Here is a 21588-nt window from a genome sequence, read left to right on the forward strand (position 1 = left end):
TCCACTGGTCTTCATATCTGTTTTTGTGCCACTACCATACTGTTTTTATTACTATGGCTCTGTAATATACTAGAAGTCAGGCATTGTGACGTTTTGCTGAGTATTGTCTTGGCTATTTGCTCTCTCTTGTGTTTCCAAATGACCTTTAGGGTAGATTTTTCAATCTCTGTGATGAATGTCATTGGGAATTTGTTGGGAATTGTGTTAAACATGTAGATTGCTTTTGGTAGTGTAGCCATTTTTACTATGTTGGTTCTACCAATCCATGAGCAGGGGAGATTGTTCTACCTTCTATAGTCTTCCATACGATCTCTTCAGTGTTTTGTACTTCTCCTTGTAGAGGTCATTCACATCCTTTGTTGAGTTTACTCTAGGTATGTGATTTTTAAAAAATTTTTTTATCCATTTATTCACATGTGCATACATTATTTAAGCCATTCCTTCCCCCTGCCCCCACCCCCTCTCTCTCCTCCACACCCCCCCCCTCCTCCACTCACCCCCACACACTTTTTAACTTATCTTGTGGAAGAGAATATATAAGCAATAATAAGAAAGAGAAAGCGTTTTTGCTAGTTGCGATAAGGATAGCTATACAGAGAGATTCCTAGCTTTCCTTTCATGTACAAATGTGTTACAACCCAAGTTGATTCATGTCTACCTGACTGTTTCACTAGTTCCTGATCCCCTTCCCATATTGACCTCTGTCACTTTAATGTTTCTGTATTAATTTCTCTGCAGTGGGGATATCAAACACTTTCATGTTTTGGGTTTCCTACCTATCCCCATACCTCCTATATGTGCTGTCCTCTTAGCATATGCCCCAAGTCCTACAACATTGCTGTATTTGCCCTAGATCTGAAGTCTGCATAGGAGGGAGAACATATGATGTTTAGTCTTCTGAGCCTGGCTAACCTCGCTCAGAATGATGTTCTCCAGTTCCATCCATTTACTTGTGAATGAGAAGATTTCATTCTCTTCAGGGCTGAGTTAAATTCCATTGTGTATAAATACCACATTTTCTTAATCTGTTCATCAGTACTGGGACATCTTGGCTGTTTCCCTAACTTGGCTATTATGAAAGCGCTGCAATAAACATGGGTGTGCAGGTGCCTCTGGAGTAACCTGTGTCACATTCCTTTGGGTATATCCCCAGGAGTGGAATTACAGGATCATATGGTAAATCTATGTTTAGATTTTTAAGAAGCCTCCATATTGTTTTCCAGAGTGGTTGCACTAACTTGCATTTCCACCAGCAGTGTACAAGGGTTCCTTTTTCCCCACATCCTTGCCAACACCTGTTGTTGGTGGGGTTTTTGATGATGGCTATTCTAACAGGGGTGAGGTGGAATCTTAGTGTGGTTTTGATTTGCAATTCCTTTATGGTTAGAGATGGTGATTATTTTTTCATGTGTTTTTTGGCCATCTGAATTTCTTCTTTTGAGAAAGTTTAGTTCAGTTGCCCATTTCTTTATTGGTTCATTGATTTTGGGAGAGTTTAGTTTTTTGAGTTCCCTCTATGTCATGGTTATTGGTCCTTTGTCTGATATATAGCTGGAAAATATTTTCTTCTGTGCAGTGGGTGATCTCTTCAATTTAGAGACCATTTATTTTGTTGTGAAGAAGCTTTTTAATTTCATGAAGTCCCATTTGTCCATCCTTTTTCTTAGTTACTGAGCTGCTGGGGTTCTATTGAGGAAGTCCTTTCCTATACCTATGAGTTCCAGAGTTTTTCCTGCTCTTTCCTGTACTAACTTCAGAGTTTTGGGTCTAATATTAAGGTCCTTGATCCATTTTGAGTTGATACTAGTACAGGGTGATAAACATGGATCTAGTTTCAGTTTCTTTTAGATGGACAGCCTCTTTTTCCCAGCAACATTTGTTGAACAGGCTGTCTTTCTCCCTCGTATATTTTTGGTACCTTTGTCAAAAATAAGGTGGGCATAGCTGTGTGGTTCCCATCAGGGTCCTCTATTCTGTTCCACTGGTCTTCGTGTCTGTTTTTGTGCCAGTACCATGCTGTTTTTATTGCTATTGCTTTGTAATATAGTTTGAAGTCAGGTATTGTGGTACCACCAGCATTGCTCTTTTTGCTGAGTATTGCCTCGGCTATTCGCGGTCTCTTATATTTCCAAATGAATTTTAGGATAGATTTTTCAGTCTCTGTGATGAATGTTAGTGGGCTTTTGATGGGAATTGCATTAAACATGTAGATTGCTTTTGGTAGTGTAACCATTTTTACTATGTTTATTTTACTCTGAGGTATTTGATTTTTTTTGAGGCTCTTGTAAGTGGAATTGTTTTCCTATATTCTTTCTCAATTTGTTCATTGTTGGTGTATAGAAAGGTTACTGATTTTTATAAGTTGATTTTATACCTTCTACATTGCTTTAGGTGTTTATGGTGTCTAGAAATTTTTGGGTAGTTTTTTGGGTCTTTGAGGTATAGGATCTTGTCATCTACAAATAGGGACACTTTGACAGTTTCTTTACCTATTTGTATTCCTCTTATTACTTCTTATTGCCTTGTTGTGCTGGCTAGGATTCCAGGACTGTGTTGGATAGTAGTGGGGAGAGTGGGCACCCTTGTCTCATTCCTGATTTGAGGGGAAATGTTTGTAATTTTTCTCTATTAAATATGATGTTGGCTATAAGTTTGTCATATATAGCCTTTACAATGTTGAGATACATTCCTTCTATTCCTAAGTTTTCTTAAAGCTTGTGTCATGAAGTGGTATTGAATCTTATCAAGGGCTTTTTCTGCATCTATTGAGATGATCATGTGGTTTTTGTCTTTGCTTCTGTTAACGTGCTGTATTACATTTATTAAGTTGCATATGTTGAACCACCCATGCATCCCTGGGATGAAGCTGACCTGGTCATGGTGAATGATCCGTCTGATATGTTGTTGAATTTGGTTTGCCATTATTTTATTGAGAATTTTTGAATCTATGTTTGTTAAGGAGATTGGCCTGTATTTGTTAAGGAGATTGGCCTGTAGTTCTCCTTTTTTGGATGTGTCTTTGTCTGGTTTGAGGGTGAATGTAATACTGGCTTCATAGAGTGAGTTAGGCAGTGTTCCATCCTTTTATGTTTTGTGGGAAAGTTTAAGGAGAGTTGGTATTAGTTCTTCTTTAAAGGTCTAATAGAATATAGAATTCTGCAGAGAAGCCATCAGGTCCTGGACTTTTCTTTTTTGGGAGACTCTTTATTGCTGCTTCACTTTCATTTCATGTATGTATCTGTTTAGGTGGTTAGTATCCTCTTGGTTCAGATTTGGATGGTCATAAGTATCTAGAAATTTTTCCATTTCTTCACAATTTTCAAATTTATTGGAATATAGGTTCTCAAAGTAGTCTCTGATGAGTCCCTAGATTTCCTTGGTGTTTGTTGTTATCTCCTCTTTGTGTTCCTGATTTTACTGATTTGTGTCTTTTCCCTCTTCAATTTAGTCAGATTTGCCAGGGGTTTGTCAATCTTGTTTATTTTTTCAAAGCACCAGCTTTTTGTTTCTTTGATTCTTTGTATGGTTTTTCTGGTCTCATTTCATTCATTTCAGCCCATATTTTTTATTATTTCTCTCCTTCTGCTTAATTTGGATTTTGCCTGTTCTTGTTTTTCTAGGAGTTTGAGATGTAGCATTAGGTCATTGATTTGAGATCTTTCTGTCCTTTTAATATATGCACTCGTGGCTGTAAACTTTCCTCTTAGGACTGCCTTTGCTCTTTCCCATAGGTTCTGGGAGGTTGTGTTTTCATTTTCATTAATTTCTAGGAACCTTTAATTTCCTCTTTTATTTCATCTATGGCCCAGTGATCATTCAGTAATGTGTTATTCAGCTTCTAATTGTTTGCATATTTTCTGCTGTTGTTTTTGTTGTTAAGTTCTTGTTTTAATGCATTGTGATCAGATAGAGTGCAGGAGATTATTTCTATTTTCTTATATTTTCTGTGGCTTGCTTTGTGCCCCAAGATGTGATCAGTTTTGGAGAAAGTTCCATGGGCTGCTGAGAAGAATGTATATTGTACAGATGTTGGATGAAATATTCTGTAGACATCAGTTAGGTCCATTTGATCTGTGGTGTGATTTAGTTCTACAATTTCTTTGAGTTCTTGTTTGGATGACCTATGTATTGGTGATGGCTTGTATTAAAGTATCCCACTACTACTGTGTTGGAGTCTATATGTGCTTTTAAGTCCTTTAGGATATGTTTGATGAAATTGGGTATACTGACATTGGGTGCATATAGGTTGATGATTGTTATTTCCTTTTTGTGTTTTTCCCTTTTTATTAGTATGAAGTGTCCTTCTTTATCTTGTTTGATCAATGTATGTTCAAAGTCTTTCTTTAATTTCTATTTTATCTTCAAGTTCTGAGATTCTGTGTTCCACTTGTTCTAGTCTGGTGGGGTGGCCTTGCACTGTGTTTTGTGTTTCTGTTTGATTCTTTTTTCCAAGGTTTTGCATATCTTGGGACACTTCCTCTTTAATATTTTTTATTCTCATCTTTAATTCATCTGTCTATTTATAGCGTTGTATGTTTCACTTTGGTATTTATTTAAGGCAGCTCTGAATTCATTTATTTGCTTCTCTGTCTTCTCATGTTCCTTATTTTTGGTGTCTTGAAATTTTTTGAGTGTATCTTGTACAAATTATTAATCACATCTAGTATCTTGTCCATCAAATTCTCAATGATTTCCCGCAAGATTTCTTCTTTGAGGGTGTTTTTGGGCATCGCTGGGTTTCTTAGTGTTGCTTATCATTGTTTTGTTGGGGTCAGAAACTGAGTGTCTGTTTTCTTCATTTCCCTCTGAGTATTGTATTAAATTATTTTTTTGAGGCGACTGGTTTCCTTACTTTCTTCTTCCCATATCTCCACTTGGTACCATACAACTATGTTCTTGATAGTCTAGTTGATGGTGTTAGTTGCCTGCTCTCTTTCCCTTGATTTAATTTTTGTGTTGTGGCTCTCTTGGTAGCTAGGCTGGTGTGCTATTTTTGTTCCTGGTCCTGAGGTGTAATTTAGCAATAACTATTTCACAGGGTCAATACCTGACCAGTTGTTTATATGTTGTATAGAAGACCCCTTGGTGGTAATATCTATAAATGGTGTGAGTTTGGGGCTAATGTTTGTTAGGCTAGCTATAGTAATTTGGTGAATTGGTTAGGGTAGCATTAAAAGGGGTGACAGGAAGTTGGGTTGGTGAGTGGGGGAAGTGCTGTGGGGACTACTGGGTTTTGTGGCTCTTGTGTGTGTTTGGGTGTATTTCTGTTGTTATAGTGTAGTGTGTTTTTTGTCAGAGATTGCAGGGGATTGGGGTTGTGTAAAGTTGGTATAGTAGGTTGATCAGCAGGTGGTGATTGTATGGGAGGGTGGAGTAGTCTGGTGACAGGTTGGGGGAAAATGGGAAGGGATGGTGAGGGCAGGGGGCAAGAGTGGATGAGAAGGGGCAGAAGGAGTAGTTGGGAAGGAGAGCAGTGGATTTTAGCATAGGAGAAGGAGGGAGAGTGAAGGTGGTGAGAGTAAGGATGAGAAGATAGTGATGGTAAAGTTGATTATACAGAAAGAAAAAAAGAAAATTGGAATAAAAATTTTAAAAACCTCAATAATATAACAAACAAATAAACAAAAAAAATACAAAACTCCAGGTTCAGGAACAATAGAATTTCAGTCTTAGTTTAAATTCTGGAGTTACTCTTCAGCATCCAGTCCTGGTATTGGCATATAAAGAGAAGCTGTGATGTAATGTCAGCAGGTGATTGACTTGTGAATAGTGTTTTGTTCTTCTGTCTACCAGTTTAATTGAAACTGTGAGTGGCAGTAGGTTTGCCAGATCATGCAGGGTTGTCAGAAGGTTTTGTTTTCTCCAACTGATAGCAGCGTTATCCTTCAGGTACAGCTTTTTGGTCAGCTCCTCCCCCAGTGAGGTGGGACAGTTGAATTTGAATGCTTCTGGAGATCAGCTCTGGGATTCACTACCTACTCTGCCTTGGAGGTGGCTTATCGCTGTGTTTGTTTACTGAGAGTTTAGTTGTTTGCTCCTCCCCCTTTCTGTGTAGCAGGTTCATTGTGCCACTGCTGCCTCCGCTGTCTGTGCTAAATTACAGTTCACTGTTTGTTTTTCAGTTTTGCAGAGCAGTTCGGTTTTGGATGCTGCTCTCTGGTTCTGGAGATGAGTTCTCATCTACTCCCTTCCCTACTTTGGGAAGTGGCTTATCACCCCTCTGCTTTTAGCATTCGCTGCCTGTCTTGTGTTTATTTACTGAGAGTTCAGGTGCTTAGTTTAGCTCCTTGCCTGCCCCCTTTCTCCAGTGCAAGTTCAGTGTTCCATCCACCCCCTCTGCTGTCTGTGTTTGATTACTGTTTGCTATTTGTTTTCCAGTTTTGTTGGGGGGATTCAGTCTGCCTAAGGGCTGGGCTGGTTTATGTTCCCCAGGGTGGTTAGGGGATTCCAGCATGGTGTGTGGTGGTCACTTGTTTGTTCTGTCAATTGATGCAAAGGCAGGTTTGGAGCTCCTGGCAGCCGCGGCAAGAAAAAATGACTCCTAATTTTGTTCGTGCAGCATGGTGTGGGGGAGGCTTTCAACGGGTTAGGTGTGTTGAAAGTTTGATTCTGGTTGATGCTTTATTTCCACTTGATGGAGGAAGGAGAAGAGAAGGAAAGAAAAGAACAGAAAAGAAAAAAAAAATCACCATGGTGAAGGAGGGTTTCCCTGGGGCTGGACCCACCTAGCTGGCCGTGTCACAGGTCACAGCTATTCAGTGCAATTATGGGCTGATTTAAGGGTCAGATGTTTAATTTTTTCCTGCACTTAATGTGATGGCAGTTATTATTTTGACTAGATGCAGTCTGAATTGCCAAAGTGTGGCTTCAATATCTCAGGGAAGTTTTTGGAGTCACGGAGCTTAGGCTTTCTGCTTCTGTATCCTAGTCACTGTCTTTGATCCTCACAGGTAAACAGATTTTTAAATCCGTATTTTATTTACTAATTTTTTGGTGGTACTGGGGTTTGAACTCAGGGCCTTCTGTTTACTAGGAAGTTGCTCCTACCACTTGAGCTACACTTTCAGCTCTTTTTTGCCTTTGTTATGTTTTGAACAGGGTCTCATATTTATGCTTGGACTGATCAGGACCATGATCCTCCCTCCTCTTTACACCTCCCATGTAGCTGAAATGAGGCATGTGCACCATTACACCCAGCTTTTATTGGTTTAGATGGCATCTTGCAATTTTGTTTGCCTGGGCTTACCTCGAAGTGCAGTTCTCCCAATCTCTGCCTCGTAAGTTAAAACTTTATTTTTTAAAAATCAGTTCTTCAGGTACTGGGCATGTGGCCGACCGTGTCTTGGCTCAGCTCTTAACGGAGATGGATGGGATTGAACAGCTCAAGGATGTGACAATTTTGGCAGCTACTAATCGCCCAGATAGGATAGACAAGGTAAGAAAAAATGTATTATAAAATTAATAACTTGATTATCTGATCTTACTAGGTTTTTTTTTCAATCACTGTCTAATTAGTTCTTGATTAGATAATATTGGAGGATGAAAAAATAGGTTCACTCTGCACTAGTTATTTGCAGCAGGTTTATTACTTACAGATAGGTTGACATCTGAAACCTAGGATGCATGTTGAACCAGTCTCCCAAGGTTCAGATAGATGGAGTCTTGACTTTGTGCACTCCGCTTGCACTGCTGCTGAGGGTCCCTGGAGAGATCTGTCTTAGATTCAGTTCTGTGGGGTAACTGGAACCAGTAGACTAAAGTGTTGGAGGACATTGTTTTCTAAAAGGAGATGAACAAGTCTGGACTATTCCAGCCAGCTCCTTCCTTTCTCAGGATGTCTCACTCCCAGAACATTCTTCAGTTTTTCTTGAGAATTACAAATGAAAAATGGAGGAGACTTGGAGTGACTTGGATCACTTATAAAGGAAATGAAGAGAACAAAGACAAGTTTATGCATATGTATTTTTATTGCTTATAGTTCAGTATTAATGAAACTATTTCATGACTCATCAGCATCTTCTCCCTCATTGTTGCATGAAATTTTCAGTATGGAAATTGAAGCTTTAAGGTTTTTTTCATTGTTGTTTGTTCTATCTAATTTATTGTGCTTAAGAAAATTTCAGCATTTTCATCTGCATTAAGGTAAATTTCTGAGCCATTTCGCACTAGTTAGACACAAGTTATTTTCACCATAATAACTTCTGTCCTACCCATTGCTTTCAAAGTATTTGAATGAAGAAAACAATTCTATTTTCCTAAGATGTCATTCAGTTTAGGGAATTAAGTATTATAGGTGCAAAATAAATTCCTTTGAACTATGCTGTCACTTTTTTCCAGTCATAGTTTAATAAAGGAGTCAAATTTTAGTGCCTGTTTATTTTTAATGTCTGTATTTTTTTTACACTGGTCTGATTTAAGAGTAAAAATTCACTCTTAGAACATAAGCCAGTTCCTCCTTCCCTTTTATGTGTGTGAGCATTTGGTGCCTAATGTATATGACCTTTTGAGCTCTTCCCTCTCTCTGCATGTATGCACGTTTTCATATTTATTTTTTTTTAATGTGCTTTAAAAAGAATAATCCTTTTGAAGATATGAGAATTTTTTATGCAGGAAGAAAGCTTTTCTTTCATTCAATTAGGTGTCTTGCTGTGTGATAAAGACCCTTTGGTCAAATACAAGTAAGAAAAATTACTTTCCCATACTGCTGTTGTATTTTATTACTATGTGAATTCTGTGCATTTATAGGATCTGGGTCACTGCTAAAGAGCTCTCAAATTTGTGCAAAGGACAGGACTGTATCTTTTTTTCTGGTAATAATACACTGTGTCTTCATTTCATTGGTTTTTTGGTTACCCCCATGCTGATGAGCTGTGAAATGTCTCAAGCTTACTTATTTTCAAAGCCTCACTTAATTCTCACTTTCTTTGGTTTCCTAATGTTGAAAGTCCTCCATGTTAGATATATTTCTTGAAGTAGGATAGGATGTTCAGTAAACTTCTTTGTGCTTCTCTAAATCAAACTGAATGACTTAGCCTGGTTAGTGCTTACTTTAGGTTTTTCTGGTTTTATAATAAACATAGCAGCTGTGAAGCTGCTTCTTTACCGAAGTATTAGTTCACAGTTCTGTATATGGGCACTGCATGACTGGGTAGATTGTTTACTTAGTTTCACTAAAGGGTGAAAACATGGTGTTGGCTGGATTACATTCTCATCTGGAGTTCGTATTACTCCCCTAAACTCACATGGTTGTGGCAGAATCCACTTCCCATTGTAGGGATGAGAAATGAAGACTGAATTTGCTTACTTGTTGTCTAGACTCTACCCACATTCCTTGCCACACAGCCCCATGCAGAGACAGTAGTGGAGAATTTCTATGTCATTTTCTCCCTGTCATGCTTTTTTTTTTTTTTTTTTTTTTGGCCACGTAAAGCCCTTTTTAAAGGCTTATCTGATCAGGTTACATTTAAGGGAAAAAAATGTTACCACCTTAAAGTTAGTTAATTCAGGACCTTAATTACATTTGTAAAAGCCCTTCACAGTAGCATCTAGATTAACATATGATTGAATACATGGACAAGTTGTATGCCCACCAGGGAACCCAAATATTGAGGCCGTTTAAATTCTGCCTACCACAATGTCCTTCAGCTTCTTCCCGCAACTCCTGCCTGATTCTGTTTTGGGCCTGAAGAGTAACTTCTTAGTTTCTACAAATAACCTTTCATAGGATTGAATGTGATGCAGCTCTTTACATATGTCCTTGCTTGGCACAATCTGCTTTTTCTCACCTATAGCATTTCTCAACCATATCTCATCCAGATGAGTCTTTCTTCAAATTATATATATAATCCTGTTTAAAGTGGAAAAGGACATAGTGCAACATGCCTGTAATCCCAGCTACATTGGAGGTAGATGCAGGAGGGTCACAGTCCCAAGCCTGTTCATGGCAAAAGCAAGACCCTACCAGAAAAATAGAGCAAAAAAGAGGTAGGGAGCATGGCTCAAGTGGTAAAGCACTTGCCTAGCAAACTCGAGGCCCTGAATTCAAACCTGAGTACTGCCAAAAAATAAAACAAAAAGGAAAAGGAGAACAAATTTAAACTCCCTTTTAAAATGATACGTATTTTGATGTTCCTTATATTCTTAACACTTTGTAAGTCTGATTTTCTGTATGAAGGAATTGTCGATTCATAATGTTTGGCTTACTTTTCCCTCTGTAAGACCTAAATTGAACCACCAACTGATGCATTAAGGTAAAATCCACTCTAGGTTTTGAGATATTTATAAGAAAAAGGCCTTCACCTATTTACAAGAAAACTACAGATTGTGGGAGTTATTTTGGAGTCACTCTTAAGAGTTTGGCCAAGTGAGTTTTTTAAGTTCATACGAGAATGAGTCAAAACTCCCAAATTAGTGGTAGGTGATTTCCATTCTCTTTAGGATACTTAGCCTGTGATACCTTGGATATCTTAGAAAACCTGATTGACCAGGTTTGGGGCAAAACATGTTTCCAAAGGTGGGAGTGAGATTAAAGGGATGAAAGTGATTCTTCTTTTTTAAATTTCAAGTGTTTTGTATTGCTTTTATATGTTTCTTACTCTAATGATATTATATTTATCTTTGGAAGGCAGATGCTGTATTTCGTTAATAACACTCCTAAGTTATAATCTTCATTAAAACATTTTGAGAACTAAAAGTTAACAGCATATGTTTCCAAAATTCTAGTCATGCTTTTTATCTTTTATAAGACATTACTTTTAATGTTCCTGTTCTAAAAACATCTAATTTCCCCCCAAAACGTATTTGAAGAATCACTATTATTACATACTGTTGATACATCTTGAGTAATAAAAGTTTCCTTCAAGAAGCTTCAGAAAGAATGGCAAATGTACACATATATTACATATGAGTATATGTACATATATACATTTACTTATAAATGTACACACTTTGATTACTTTTTAAAAATTAGAAATCCAACTACACTAACCCACCTACTCTTAGGTAAGCATATTTAAAATAAGAAACTGAAAGTGTTTGTTAATTAGATACAAAAATTTATCCTCATTAGGTAAAGATAACTCTAATTGTTTTTATTTATTTATTTTATTATGCTAAGTGGGAGTACATTGTGTCATTTGCAAAAATTCTTACAATGTATCAATCATATCATACTTGAATTCACCCTGTCCACTTCTCCTCTTTATCCAATTCATGGAATAGTTTCAATAGATATCATTATTGCATCTAATAGTTTTTATTTCACTATTCAAAAATTTCCAAATTCGTAATGTTTAGTTTGTTTTGGATGAAGTAACAAAATAGATTGTATATTGTAATAATTAATCCATTTCTATTTTAGGTAGAATATTAGATTTATGTGGAACATTATGTTTTTTCTGAACTATAGTTTTGTGACCATGCATATGACACATGCTACATCAAAATTCCATTTTACTGTCAAGTTTTTTAAAGTTTGTTAATTAAAACACCATATGAACTGGGAGCCAGTGGCTCACGCCTATAATTCTAGCTACTTGGGTGGCTGTTGTTGGTAAGATTGTGGTTTGAGGCCAGCCCAGAAAAATAGTTCTTGAGAACCCCATCTCTAAAATAACCAAAGCAAAATAAGCTAGAGATGTGGCTCAAGTCATAGGGCACCTCACATGCTTTGCAAGTGTGAAGTCCTCTTCCCCTACGAAGAAGAAACAAAAACAAAAAAAAATAGAATATATGGTAAAATAAAGTCTATTTCCTTTCCAGGTTTTCTTCTCTAAGGTCCTATTGTGCAGCATTATTTGTGTATTATTTAGCAGCACTATGAACGTTTTTGCACTTGTGTAATTAGAATATGATGTTCAAATTGTGTCATAAATGCACTGGTAACAACAACAACAGTAACAACAAAAAACAGCCTTGAGAATGTGACTGAAGCAATAGAGCACCAGCTTAGCTAGTATGAAACTCTTGAGTTCAAACCCAGGTGACACCAGAATACCCACAAATGAGAAAAAGCTTTAACACTTAAGACAATGATTTCTGTGATGGTTAAAATTGATTGCCAACTTGATTAGATTGAGAAATAATCTATAGAGGTTAGTAAAACACTCTTCTTGGATGTATCTGTGAGGGCATTTCCAGAGATGGTTAGATCACAAGGACTTCATCATAATAAATGGTTTAGTCCATTGATAGATTCAAAATTTGAATAGAATATTGAGAGGTAGTAGAGTTGTGGAAGACAGAGGAAGGGGTTACTGGAGATGTGTCCTTGAGTACTATATTTTGCCCTGGCCCCTTCCTGTTACTGTTCTACTCCACTTCCTGGCTGTTAAGAGTTGATCTGTTATGCTCCACCATACCCTCCCTGCCGTGATGTGCTGAAGCATGTGAAACTGAGAACTAAAATAAGTCCTCATCTCAGAAATTGGTAATGTTAGCCATTTTATAACAGCCATGAGAAAGTAACACAACTGCTGATAATGAAATAGGCATTTTTGTCTCCTTTGTAGTCTGTAATAAGAAAATAGGTGACAAAATAATTAAAGTAAATTTCATGTGCTGCTATTAAAAAGCAGAGTTTTTTTTTTAAGCTAAAACTAAAAAAGTAAATAAAGTAGCTATACAGGGTGTTTCCTTGTGACATTTCCATGTACATATGTATTAAAACCGAATTGATTCATCTCCTTTATTTTTCTCCTTTCTACCTTAGTCCCCTTCTTATGGTGATTTCAGCAGGTTTAAAAATTCTCTATTTGATAAGAACTGCCCCTTGCCACCATTCTGTAGCCTGAACTGCAGTTGATTTCATCTCTTGCAGAACAAAACCCACTGTTCCTTATCTCCAGCCACCTTCCTTTGCCTGCCCCTAGACCTTGCTTTGGCAGCTGGTCTCATCACTTGCAGAGCAAAGTCCCACTGACCCTTATTTCCTGCCACCTCTCTTTGCTGTCCCTAGCCCTTGCTTTCTCCCAAATGCTACTTAAGGCCACACCTGCTGAGAGAAGCTGCTGCGCCATTTTTCTCAGCCAGCCAGCCTGCTTATTAAACTTTTAGACATGAGATACCTCTTGTGAGCCTCCTTTGTGTGCGGTGTGTGGTGTTTTCCTAACACTATTCATTCTTGTATAGGAAGTACATCAGCCATATTCACCTTCTTAACTTGCTATCTTAAACAAAAAATGTCTTTTTTTTCAAAAACAAAGAATGGGAAGGTAAAACAGTTAGTGTTTTGAGAGTTGGTACCACTAAGCGGGATGGATAGAAGGAAGGAGCATAGGAGAGTGAATGTGGTAGTATTATATACTCCTGTGTGAAAACAGAAAGTATTTGAAAGTGTTCCAGGAATTGGGGGTGGAAGGAGGGGGATTAGGGGGTGGCTAACAGAGAATGATGGAGGAGGTGAATTCAAGTATGATATATTTGATATATTGTAAGAACTTTGTAAATGGTGCAATGTACTCCCAGTACAAAAATAATAAAAAATAACTTAGAAAGTAAATAAGGACTACTCTAATGTCAAAGAGATTGACCTTATTCTAATGTTAGCTGCATTTCATTCAGGCATTTGTCCTTTTAAATTAAGTAATGTACTTTATAGTCTATTGACTTTTAACCCACAACCTCCACATCATGATGACCTTAAGCATTAGTATAATATAAGGAAGAAGATTCTTGGAACTATCAGAGTGAAATTGACACCATTGTTGACCAGATGTGGTATATATTTAGTATTGTTTGGAGGATAATGTTACAGTTTCATGTAATCTGGGGAAACCCAAACTGAAGCTTCATGGGAATTTTGGTGATTCATCAAAGGAAGTGAGACATACAGCTTGAAAAATCACTTTTTATTCTACTTCGTGCTATGCCATATTTACATGTCGGTCTCAGGTGTGATGTAGCACATAAGGTTGAGTGAAATAACTGCTGTGATCTCTGGTAGTAGTCTCCACTGGCTTTTTTAGCTCCTCTCTAGCTTATTTATGAGTGAAGGGAAGTTGCATCATCAAGTGTCTATTTTGCAGAAGAATATCCATTCTGCATAAGAATAGCAGGATGTAGCTGGGCCCTGGTGGCTCATCCCTGTAATCCTAGGGACTAAGAAGGCAGAGATCAGGAGGATCATGGTTCTAAGCTCGCTTGGGCACATAGTTCCATGATCCCTATCTCAAAAAAACCCTTCACAAAAAGGGCTGGTGGAGTGGCTCAAGATGTAGACCCTGAGTTCAAACCCCAGTACCGCAAAAAAAAAAAAAAAAAAAAGAAGAAAGGCAGAATGTGATGGGACTAATGAAGACTAATAATATGTGATGTCAAGTAGACTCACTGTCTTTAGATTGATGATGGTACAGATTTCATCAGCATCAGAGACTTTAAAATAGCAAGCAACTAATGTATTACTAATATCCAAGTAATAGTTAAATGGTTAGAGTTTCTGAAGGCATTTCATGCATTATTGTTAAATCTTAAAGAAAAAAATTATATGATCCTGTCCTCTTGCTCAGATGTAAAACAGGCCTTAAAATAGTTTAAGTTTTATGAATATTCTTAAATTTAGTCTCTTCAAGATATCTTCATAACATTGTTGGAATTAAAGACCCTTTGGTACCAAAAACAGACACACAAGAGACAGAGGAAATCTTGACAAGGCAGTTTCTTTTGAAACTGCAAGCATTTACTCACTCTAGCTGAGCAGACACTGAGCACAAAATGGCTGACAGTGGCTCCTCCTTATATCCCTGATGCAGTGGTACCTGCCCCTCACCTGGGATTTGTCCAGGTCAAAGGTTCACAATCTTTCTCCATTGGCTAAAAGGCTTAGGGCACGTAATTTGGCAGGCAATGGGCTGTACAATAATCTGGAAAAAGAAACAGGAACTCTTTAAACAACACAAGTCACCTGAGATGGCGACCTGAGGAATTTTAAGTAACCTTAAAAGGGTGACATATACTTTGATAGAAAAGATTGTTTTTCTTACAACATGGAAAAAATTGAATTACCAAGTTTAGAAATGCTTGTATATGTAAGGCAAAATATATATAGCTTCCAGTGTTCAAATGAATTATGTTCTAAAATTAACAAGCTATAAATACATTTGTGGTTGACTTTTCTATATCCCTCCTCTACTTACTAGTCTTGTTCCTCTAATGTTACTGTTCTCATATAAGTCAGAGTTAATAAGCAACCCACCTGATCAATAGACATTAAAAAATTTAATGAATCATAGTTCTTTACTTTCTTGAAAGTATTTAAGGTAGGGATCACTATTAATCTTTAATATTGTTTATCAAAACTAGATGGAGGCTCCTTGAGATGGGATCAGACTTGGAAGGCTTCCTCCAAGATCATTTTACAATTTCAGCTTTGCCATCTTTTCACAGGACTCAGAAGTGATTTTGTTAATTGTCGCTGCATGGTTGTTTGCTCATTTGTGCCTTAAAGTTTCAAGTGTTTTGACTATCTATCCTATGGCAACAGTGTATAGGTTTCAGTCCTGGGGATGAGGGATTAGGAAAGATGAGAGAAGAGAGGTTGCTCAGCGGTTGTATGCATATGGATATTTCATTTAGATATTTATAAGAAAAAGTCTGCCTATCCCAGGAGTTAGCAAACTGGTCTGTAGGCCAAATGTGGCCTATCACCTGTGTTTGCACATGCATGCCCTAAGAATAGTTTTTTGTTTTCTGGCAGTGCTAGGGGTCAAACCAAGAATCTTATACATGGTAGATAAGCACTGTACCACTAAGCTATATACTATAAGAAATTTTATATATTTAAATAGTTAGAAAAAAATTAATATTTTGCAACACTTGAAAATTTCATGAATTTAAATTTTAGTTCACATAAATAAAGTTGTATTGCAACACATTCACTTCAGCTTTTTTATTTATCAGTGCTAGCACTATTCTGGTAGAGTGGTTACAGTAGAGAATTTATGGACTTTAAAGCATAAAGTAGAAGCCACTTGGACCTTTGCAGGAGGTTTATTGACCTTATCTTTTAGAAGTTTAGTAGACTTTAGTGTATGTTGTTCATACATGAGCCATTGATTTATTTTTAAAAAATGTTTATTTTTTTATTGACAAATAAAAATTATATGTATAATCAGCCCTCCATATCCATGGGTTTCTGCATCCATGGATTCAACTAACCTTAGATTAAAAATATTTTTAAAATGTGTCCATGCTGAAAGTGTTCAATTTTTTTCTTATTATTGTAACAACTACTTATATAAATTTTACATTGTACTAAGTATTACACATAATCTAGAGATGATTTCAAATGAAGGGAGGATGTGTGTTGTTATATATAAATGTTACACATTTTATGTAAGGCACTTCAACATCTGTGGACTTTTGTATTTATGTTGGGTCCTGGAACCAATTCCCCATGGATACCAAGAGATGATTACATTTATGGGATGAACCATGAGGTTCTGATATATGTATCCATTATAGAATGGCTAAATGAAGCTAATTAACATTATGCATTATCTCACATTATTTTTTATGGTGAGAACACTTAAAATCTACTTTCAGCAGTTTTTAAATCTACAGTGCATTGTTATTTATTTTAGTCACCTTGTTGTTAATAGATCCTTAAACTTACTCTTCCTCTGTAACTGAAACTTTGTATCCTTTGACTGACATCCTCTTTCCCACTAACACTTAGTAATCATTCTATGCCCTACTTTTGTGATTTCTGCTGTTTTAAGATCCCACATGTAAGTGAGACCATGCAGTATGATTGACATATGCAGCAGAGGTCAAAAATAGGGACCAGAATGGCATATGCAGAAAGTAGTAGAAAGGCATAAAACTGACAGTGAGATACAAACAGTTGAAGAGACAGACAGACAGATGCAGGGATTTTAGTTTCTAACTCTAGCTTTGTAGCTAACAGACTTTTCAAAAATTATTTAGCCTCTTAGATTTCTGTGTTTGTCCAAACCATACTAATCTGATATATCATTCTAGTTCTACAATTTTTTATAACAGAAAGTCATAATAATAAAGAATCCAAATGCTGCCCAAAAGGATATTGTTTACCAAATGGTTTTTGTTTTCTAGAGTTTTTTGTTTTGTTTTGTTTTTTGTTTTCATTTTAGGTATCATTTTCCAAACTTGTTATAAAGTTACTTTCATAAAACAAATCATAAAGCAAGTAAATACTATCCAGGTGTACAAAAGTAACTTTTCTTTTTAATCGTGTGATTTTTTTTTTTCAGAAAAAGCCATAAATCAGCTTTAAGGCTGTTACTGTACAACAAAATCCTTGATTGACAGTTGAAGAACACCTTGATTTTTTTCATTTAAAATTTATTACTCTTTGAAAAGTAAAGTTTGTTGAACTACGTATTTTCTCCTTTCATAGATATCTGATCAGCCCATTATATTTTGTTTCAATTTAATATGCTTTTAACTATTTTTAAAAACTACCACAAATGTAAAAATAATTTTGAGTTAGAACAGAGTGTCTAACAATATGATTAAAGTTGAGTCACTTCTAAATTTGAAAAAAAAATAAACATTCACTTGAATTGTAAATGCTGCTAAAAATCCATATTCAGTTTAGCCAAGAACCAAATCCAAAGGCATATATTAAGTATTTTAAAGCTATTACTAGAGGGGATAATTTGTTAATTATTTTTTATGTCGGAGTTATTAACAATAATGAAGTGCTGTTCTTTTTTTCTGGCGTTTATTGGTTGTATGTGTTTTTGAAAAGGGTGTGTGGAAAAGTATTAGAAGGGTGCACTCATTCCTTACAACATGTACAGTCTAATTTGAAATATATTTTTTAATGTATTATAATCATAAAACATGAACTAAAATTTGTCTGCAAAATCTTAGTGACATGTACTTCAAAATGGATCTTTCATCTCCTGCTCTCTGGCCTCTGTCATCTGTATTTGATGATAAATTTGATATTGTAGTTACTCTGTTTTGACACAAGATGGTGATGCTTACCTCAAAAGTTTGTGAGTGCAGACTTTACTGTTTTTGAAGCTCTCTATTCCATCTAAAGAAAAACAGATTGTGGAACTAGCTTTGCTTTCTAAAAATGATAGTTGAAATTTGTGTGTGGTATGCTAATTTTATAATTTATTTAACAGGTAATGACTTAAATTTAGATTTCTGTGAGTTAGGGATTGGGTAGCTGGGGATAGCTAGGACATTTGGAAAAAGGAAAGTTGAACAGTGAGCCGATAGTCATTAAGTGTACACTGCATCACGCTCCATACTGCGATTTACATGATACCTAATTGAATGCATATAATCAAATACAAGTACTGAATATGGATTTTGAACAATACCTGTCTATTCCTTGGTTCAGTGAATCGTGCAAGATTATTAGTAGTGTGTACATGTACTACTGGCCAGTGATATTTACTGCTTAAGTGAAGTTACCAATCTTTGTGATTTCTTTAAATGAAAACCTTCTTGTATAATTAAATATAAGCTTATGATACTAACCAGCAACCCTGCTCCTAGGTATTTACCCAAAAGAAATGAAAATATTTATCCATACAGAGACCTGTAGCTAAATGTTCATAGCAGCCTTATTCATACTCACCTAAATTATCTAAATACCCATCACCTGATTAACGGATAAATAAAACAAATTTGAACATTTCCATATGGCAAAATACTACTCAGCCATAAAAAGGGACAGGTTACTAATATGTATGCAAAAGATGGATAAATCTCAAAAATGTTGTGCTAAGTAAAAAAAAAGTGTTATGCTAAATAAAAGAAGACAGACACAAAATATGACACAATATACTTACTGTTTCCAGCTATCTGACACTTTGGAAAAGACAGGACTGCAGGGTAAGAAGCCAGGTCTGGGAGTCCAAGGAAATTCACCATAAAGTGACATAAAAATCTTTTAGGGATGGTGGAAATATCCTATATCTTTGTTATTTTGGTGATTGTAGTACTGTAGATATTTGTCAAAATCCTAACTTTAAAACTAGGAAGAGTACATTTTACATTCTGTAAAGTTTGCCTTAATAAACTTTTTTTTTGGCACTGGCGTTTGAACTCAAGGTCTCAGGCTTGCTAAGCAGGTGCTCTTAACACTTGAGCCACTCCACCAGCCCTGTTTCAGTAAACTTGATCAGTAAAAAAAGCATACTTTAAAAACGTTTTCTGATTGAAAATGCAAAAGAAAATGTCAGCTTATTTTAGCAATAATTTCTCCTCAGATGTAGGTGAGGCTTCGTACTTCTCAGCTCTTTTCCTAGCCTTTGGTTATGCTTTGATAACCCATTTACATAGATGTCAAATTATCACAGCCTCAGTGAGTTCAGAACTACCTCCACAAAAAAAGTCATGTGCTTTCAATCATACTACTTGGCATTCAGGGAAAAAAGTAGGTAGAATTTTGGAGAATGTTTCTTTTTATTTAAAAAATTGATTGGCATATGAGATTTTACAACTCAGAGAAGATATTCATAGCAAGAGTCAGTTTATTTATTTATTATGATAAAAGACAACAAAGTTATGAAAATGTCACCTTCCTTCCTTCAATCTTTCTTCTCTTGAAAGGAACAGTACACGTGAACCAGAGCAGTCCTTGCATCAATCCTAAGGTTTCTTTTCAAGTAAATAGTGTTTACTTTTCCACAGCTTTTCAGTCTGTTATACCAGTATAATTTATAGTCTGTAAGTTACATGTTCTTATTCTTTGAGATACTTGATGATAGACTTGGTCTAGCTATGTCTTCTTATGGAAAGACGACAATGAGCCAGTTATGAGACTGATGCCATTGTATTCTCCTCCACCTCCTCCACTTTGCAGTAAAGTGCAAAAAAAGTATTTGACATAATAGAATAAAAACCAGAGGTATAGCATATATTACCTAATAGAAAGGTGAATGCTAATGTTTCAGGAAGGTGAGCTCAATAATACTTTCAAAGATATTTAGTGTATTTTTGGATTTTTCAAAAAATTTCTCTCATTTCAATCCCGTATTTTTGGACTTAATGATTGCTTCCTTTTTTGATGAAAAATATGTGCTTTTTCAGAGGTTAGTAGAGGCCTTACATTTTAGTAAGCTTAACTTAGGTTTATTCTTAAAATCTGCAAAAATCATCTTTAATTGATTATGTATTTAAGGTTTTGATCTTCTTTGGCAATTTCATTTAAAAACCAGAACTCAATCTCTGATATTTGCATTGTATTACTAGATGACATGGGTAAAGAGTGAGGCAAAAGAGAGAAAGATGGAACAAAGGAAAAGGTAGAGGGAGGGTGAAGGTATATTTTTGTGTAAGTTTTTGTATTTATGTTTTGGGGTGTTACACCATTAGCAAATTCGTGATAAATTTCCTTTATGCTCCCAGGAAATTGGAACTGAAGCCTGAAGGTAATTAGAGAGATATAAAATAAACTAATTAGAGGTTGGAAAATTACTGTTCTATATGCTTGTATTTATAAATAAGCTTTTATTGGAATACAGCTATACCCACTCATTTACTATTGTGTCTGTTTTTGCTATACAGTGATAGAGTTGAATAATTGTTGTATAGACTATATAGCTGACATGTAAAAAGTGTGTGCTATTTGGCTCTTTTAATAAAAAATTTGCCAACTCCTAAATTAATGAAAATAAAGCTTTTTGTACCATAACTTTTCAAATTTTTATATATTAGATTACTATTTATTTATTGGATTGCATTGAATCATTTACTTAGTATCTGTATAGTACCTGTTGTGCCATGCAGTGTACTAGGTAAAAGAGAGGCAAAAAAAACCATGGTCTATAAAAATGATGACTGTCTTTCAAAATTACCAATTATCATACAGTTTCCAAAAAGCTAATAGTAATTGTAAGAGCTATGACACATTCATGTGATAGATGTTATTTAACTGAAGCAATATTATCGAGCCTCTTGGGAAAAGAGGCTGGCACTATGTAGACATTCCAACCTGTTTTCTCTTTCTGATTCTTTCGATCCCTTTTGATATGATTCAGTTATTTTTTTCCATGGTATTTATTACCATACAGCTTACTTCTGTACAATGTTTGTTATTGCCTTCATCCCCTTGCACAAGAATAAGCTCCAAAAGGGCAAAGATTTTTATCTGTTCTATTCATTGATACTTTCAGTATGTAAAACAGTAGTAGTTAGTATACAATAGACATGCTTACATATTTTTCTCATCGTCTATATTACTGCATTTGGAAATCATAAGCTTTTCACATGTCATCTATAATTTTGCTGAATCAATATTTACTGGGCTAAATTGTGTAGCTTTTTAATTTCTTTTATATGTTCTTCATTGAGAAAATTTGTATTTCCTGTTTTTAATTTCTTTATCACCGATTATATGCTGTACTTGTCATTGTGCTTGAGGATTGTGTACAGGATGCTTTGGGTTATTCAGAAATACTTGTTGAATTGAAAATTGAACACCAAGGTTAAAGCTTATTCTAACTACTGTATGGCCCTCGAGAAGTCATGTGGATGAGAGTTTAATTACCATTAAATAAGAATAATTTCTCATAAACTATGTCTTGGTGATAGTTGATTGCTCTGCCTACATAGTTGCAAGATTGGTCAGGAGAACAGTATTCT

General features: G+C 35.8%; 1 protein-coding gene across 4 annotated transcripts in view; it reads left to right on the top strand.

Moving 5' to 3' along the window:
- Afg2a (AFG2 AAA ATPase homolog A) overlaps positions 1-21588 on the top strand; it is a 314577-nt gene that overhangs the window by 84904 nt on the left and 208085 nt on the right. For 3 of the 4 annotated variants that reach the window (XM_074041682.1, XM_020172263.2, XM_074041683.1), the window contains exon 14: positions 7309-7435. The exons of the other annotated variant lie outside the window; for it this stretch is intronic. In XM_074041682.1, coding sequence (XP_073897783.1) covers positions 7309-7435 — 127 coding nt within the window. The remainder of the gene's footprint in view (positions 1-7308; positions 7436-21588) is intronic. 4 annotated transcript variants of the gene reach the window in all.

Source organism: Castor canadensis, chromosome 9, assembly GCF_047511655.1.
Source record: "Castor canadensis chromosome 9, mCasCan1.hap1v2, whole genome shotgun sequence".
Classification (NCBI taxonomy): Eukaryota; Metazoa; Chordata; class Mammalia; order Rodentia; family Castoridae; genus Castor; species Castor canadensis.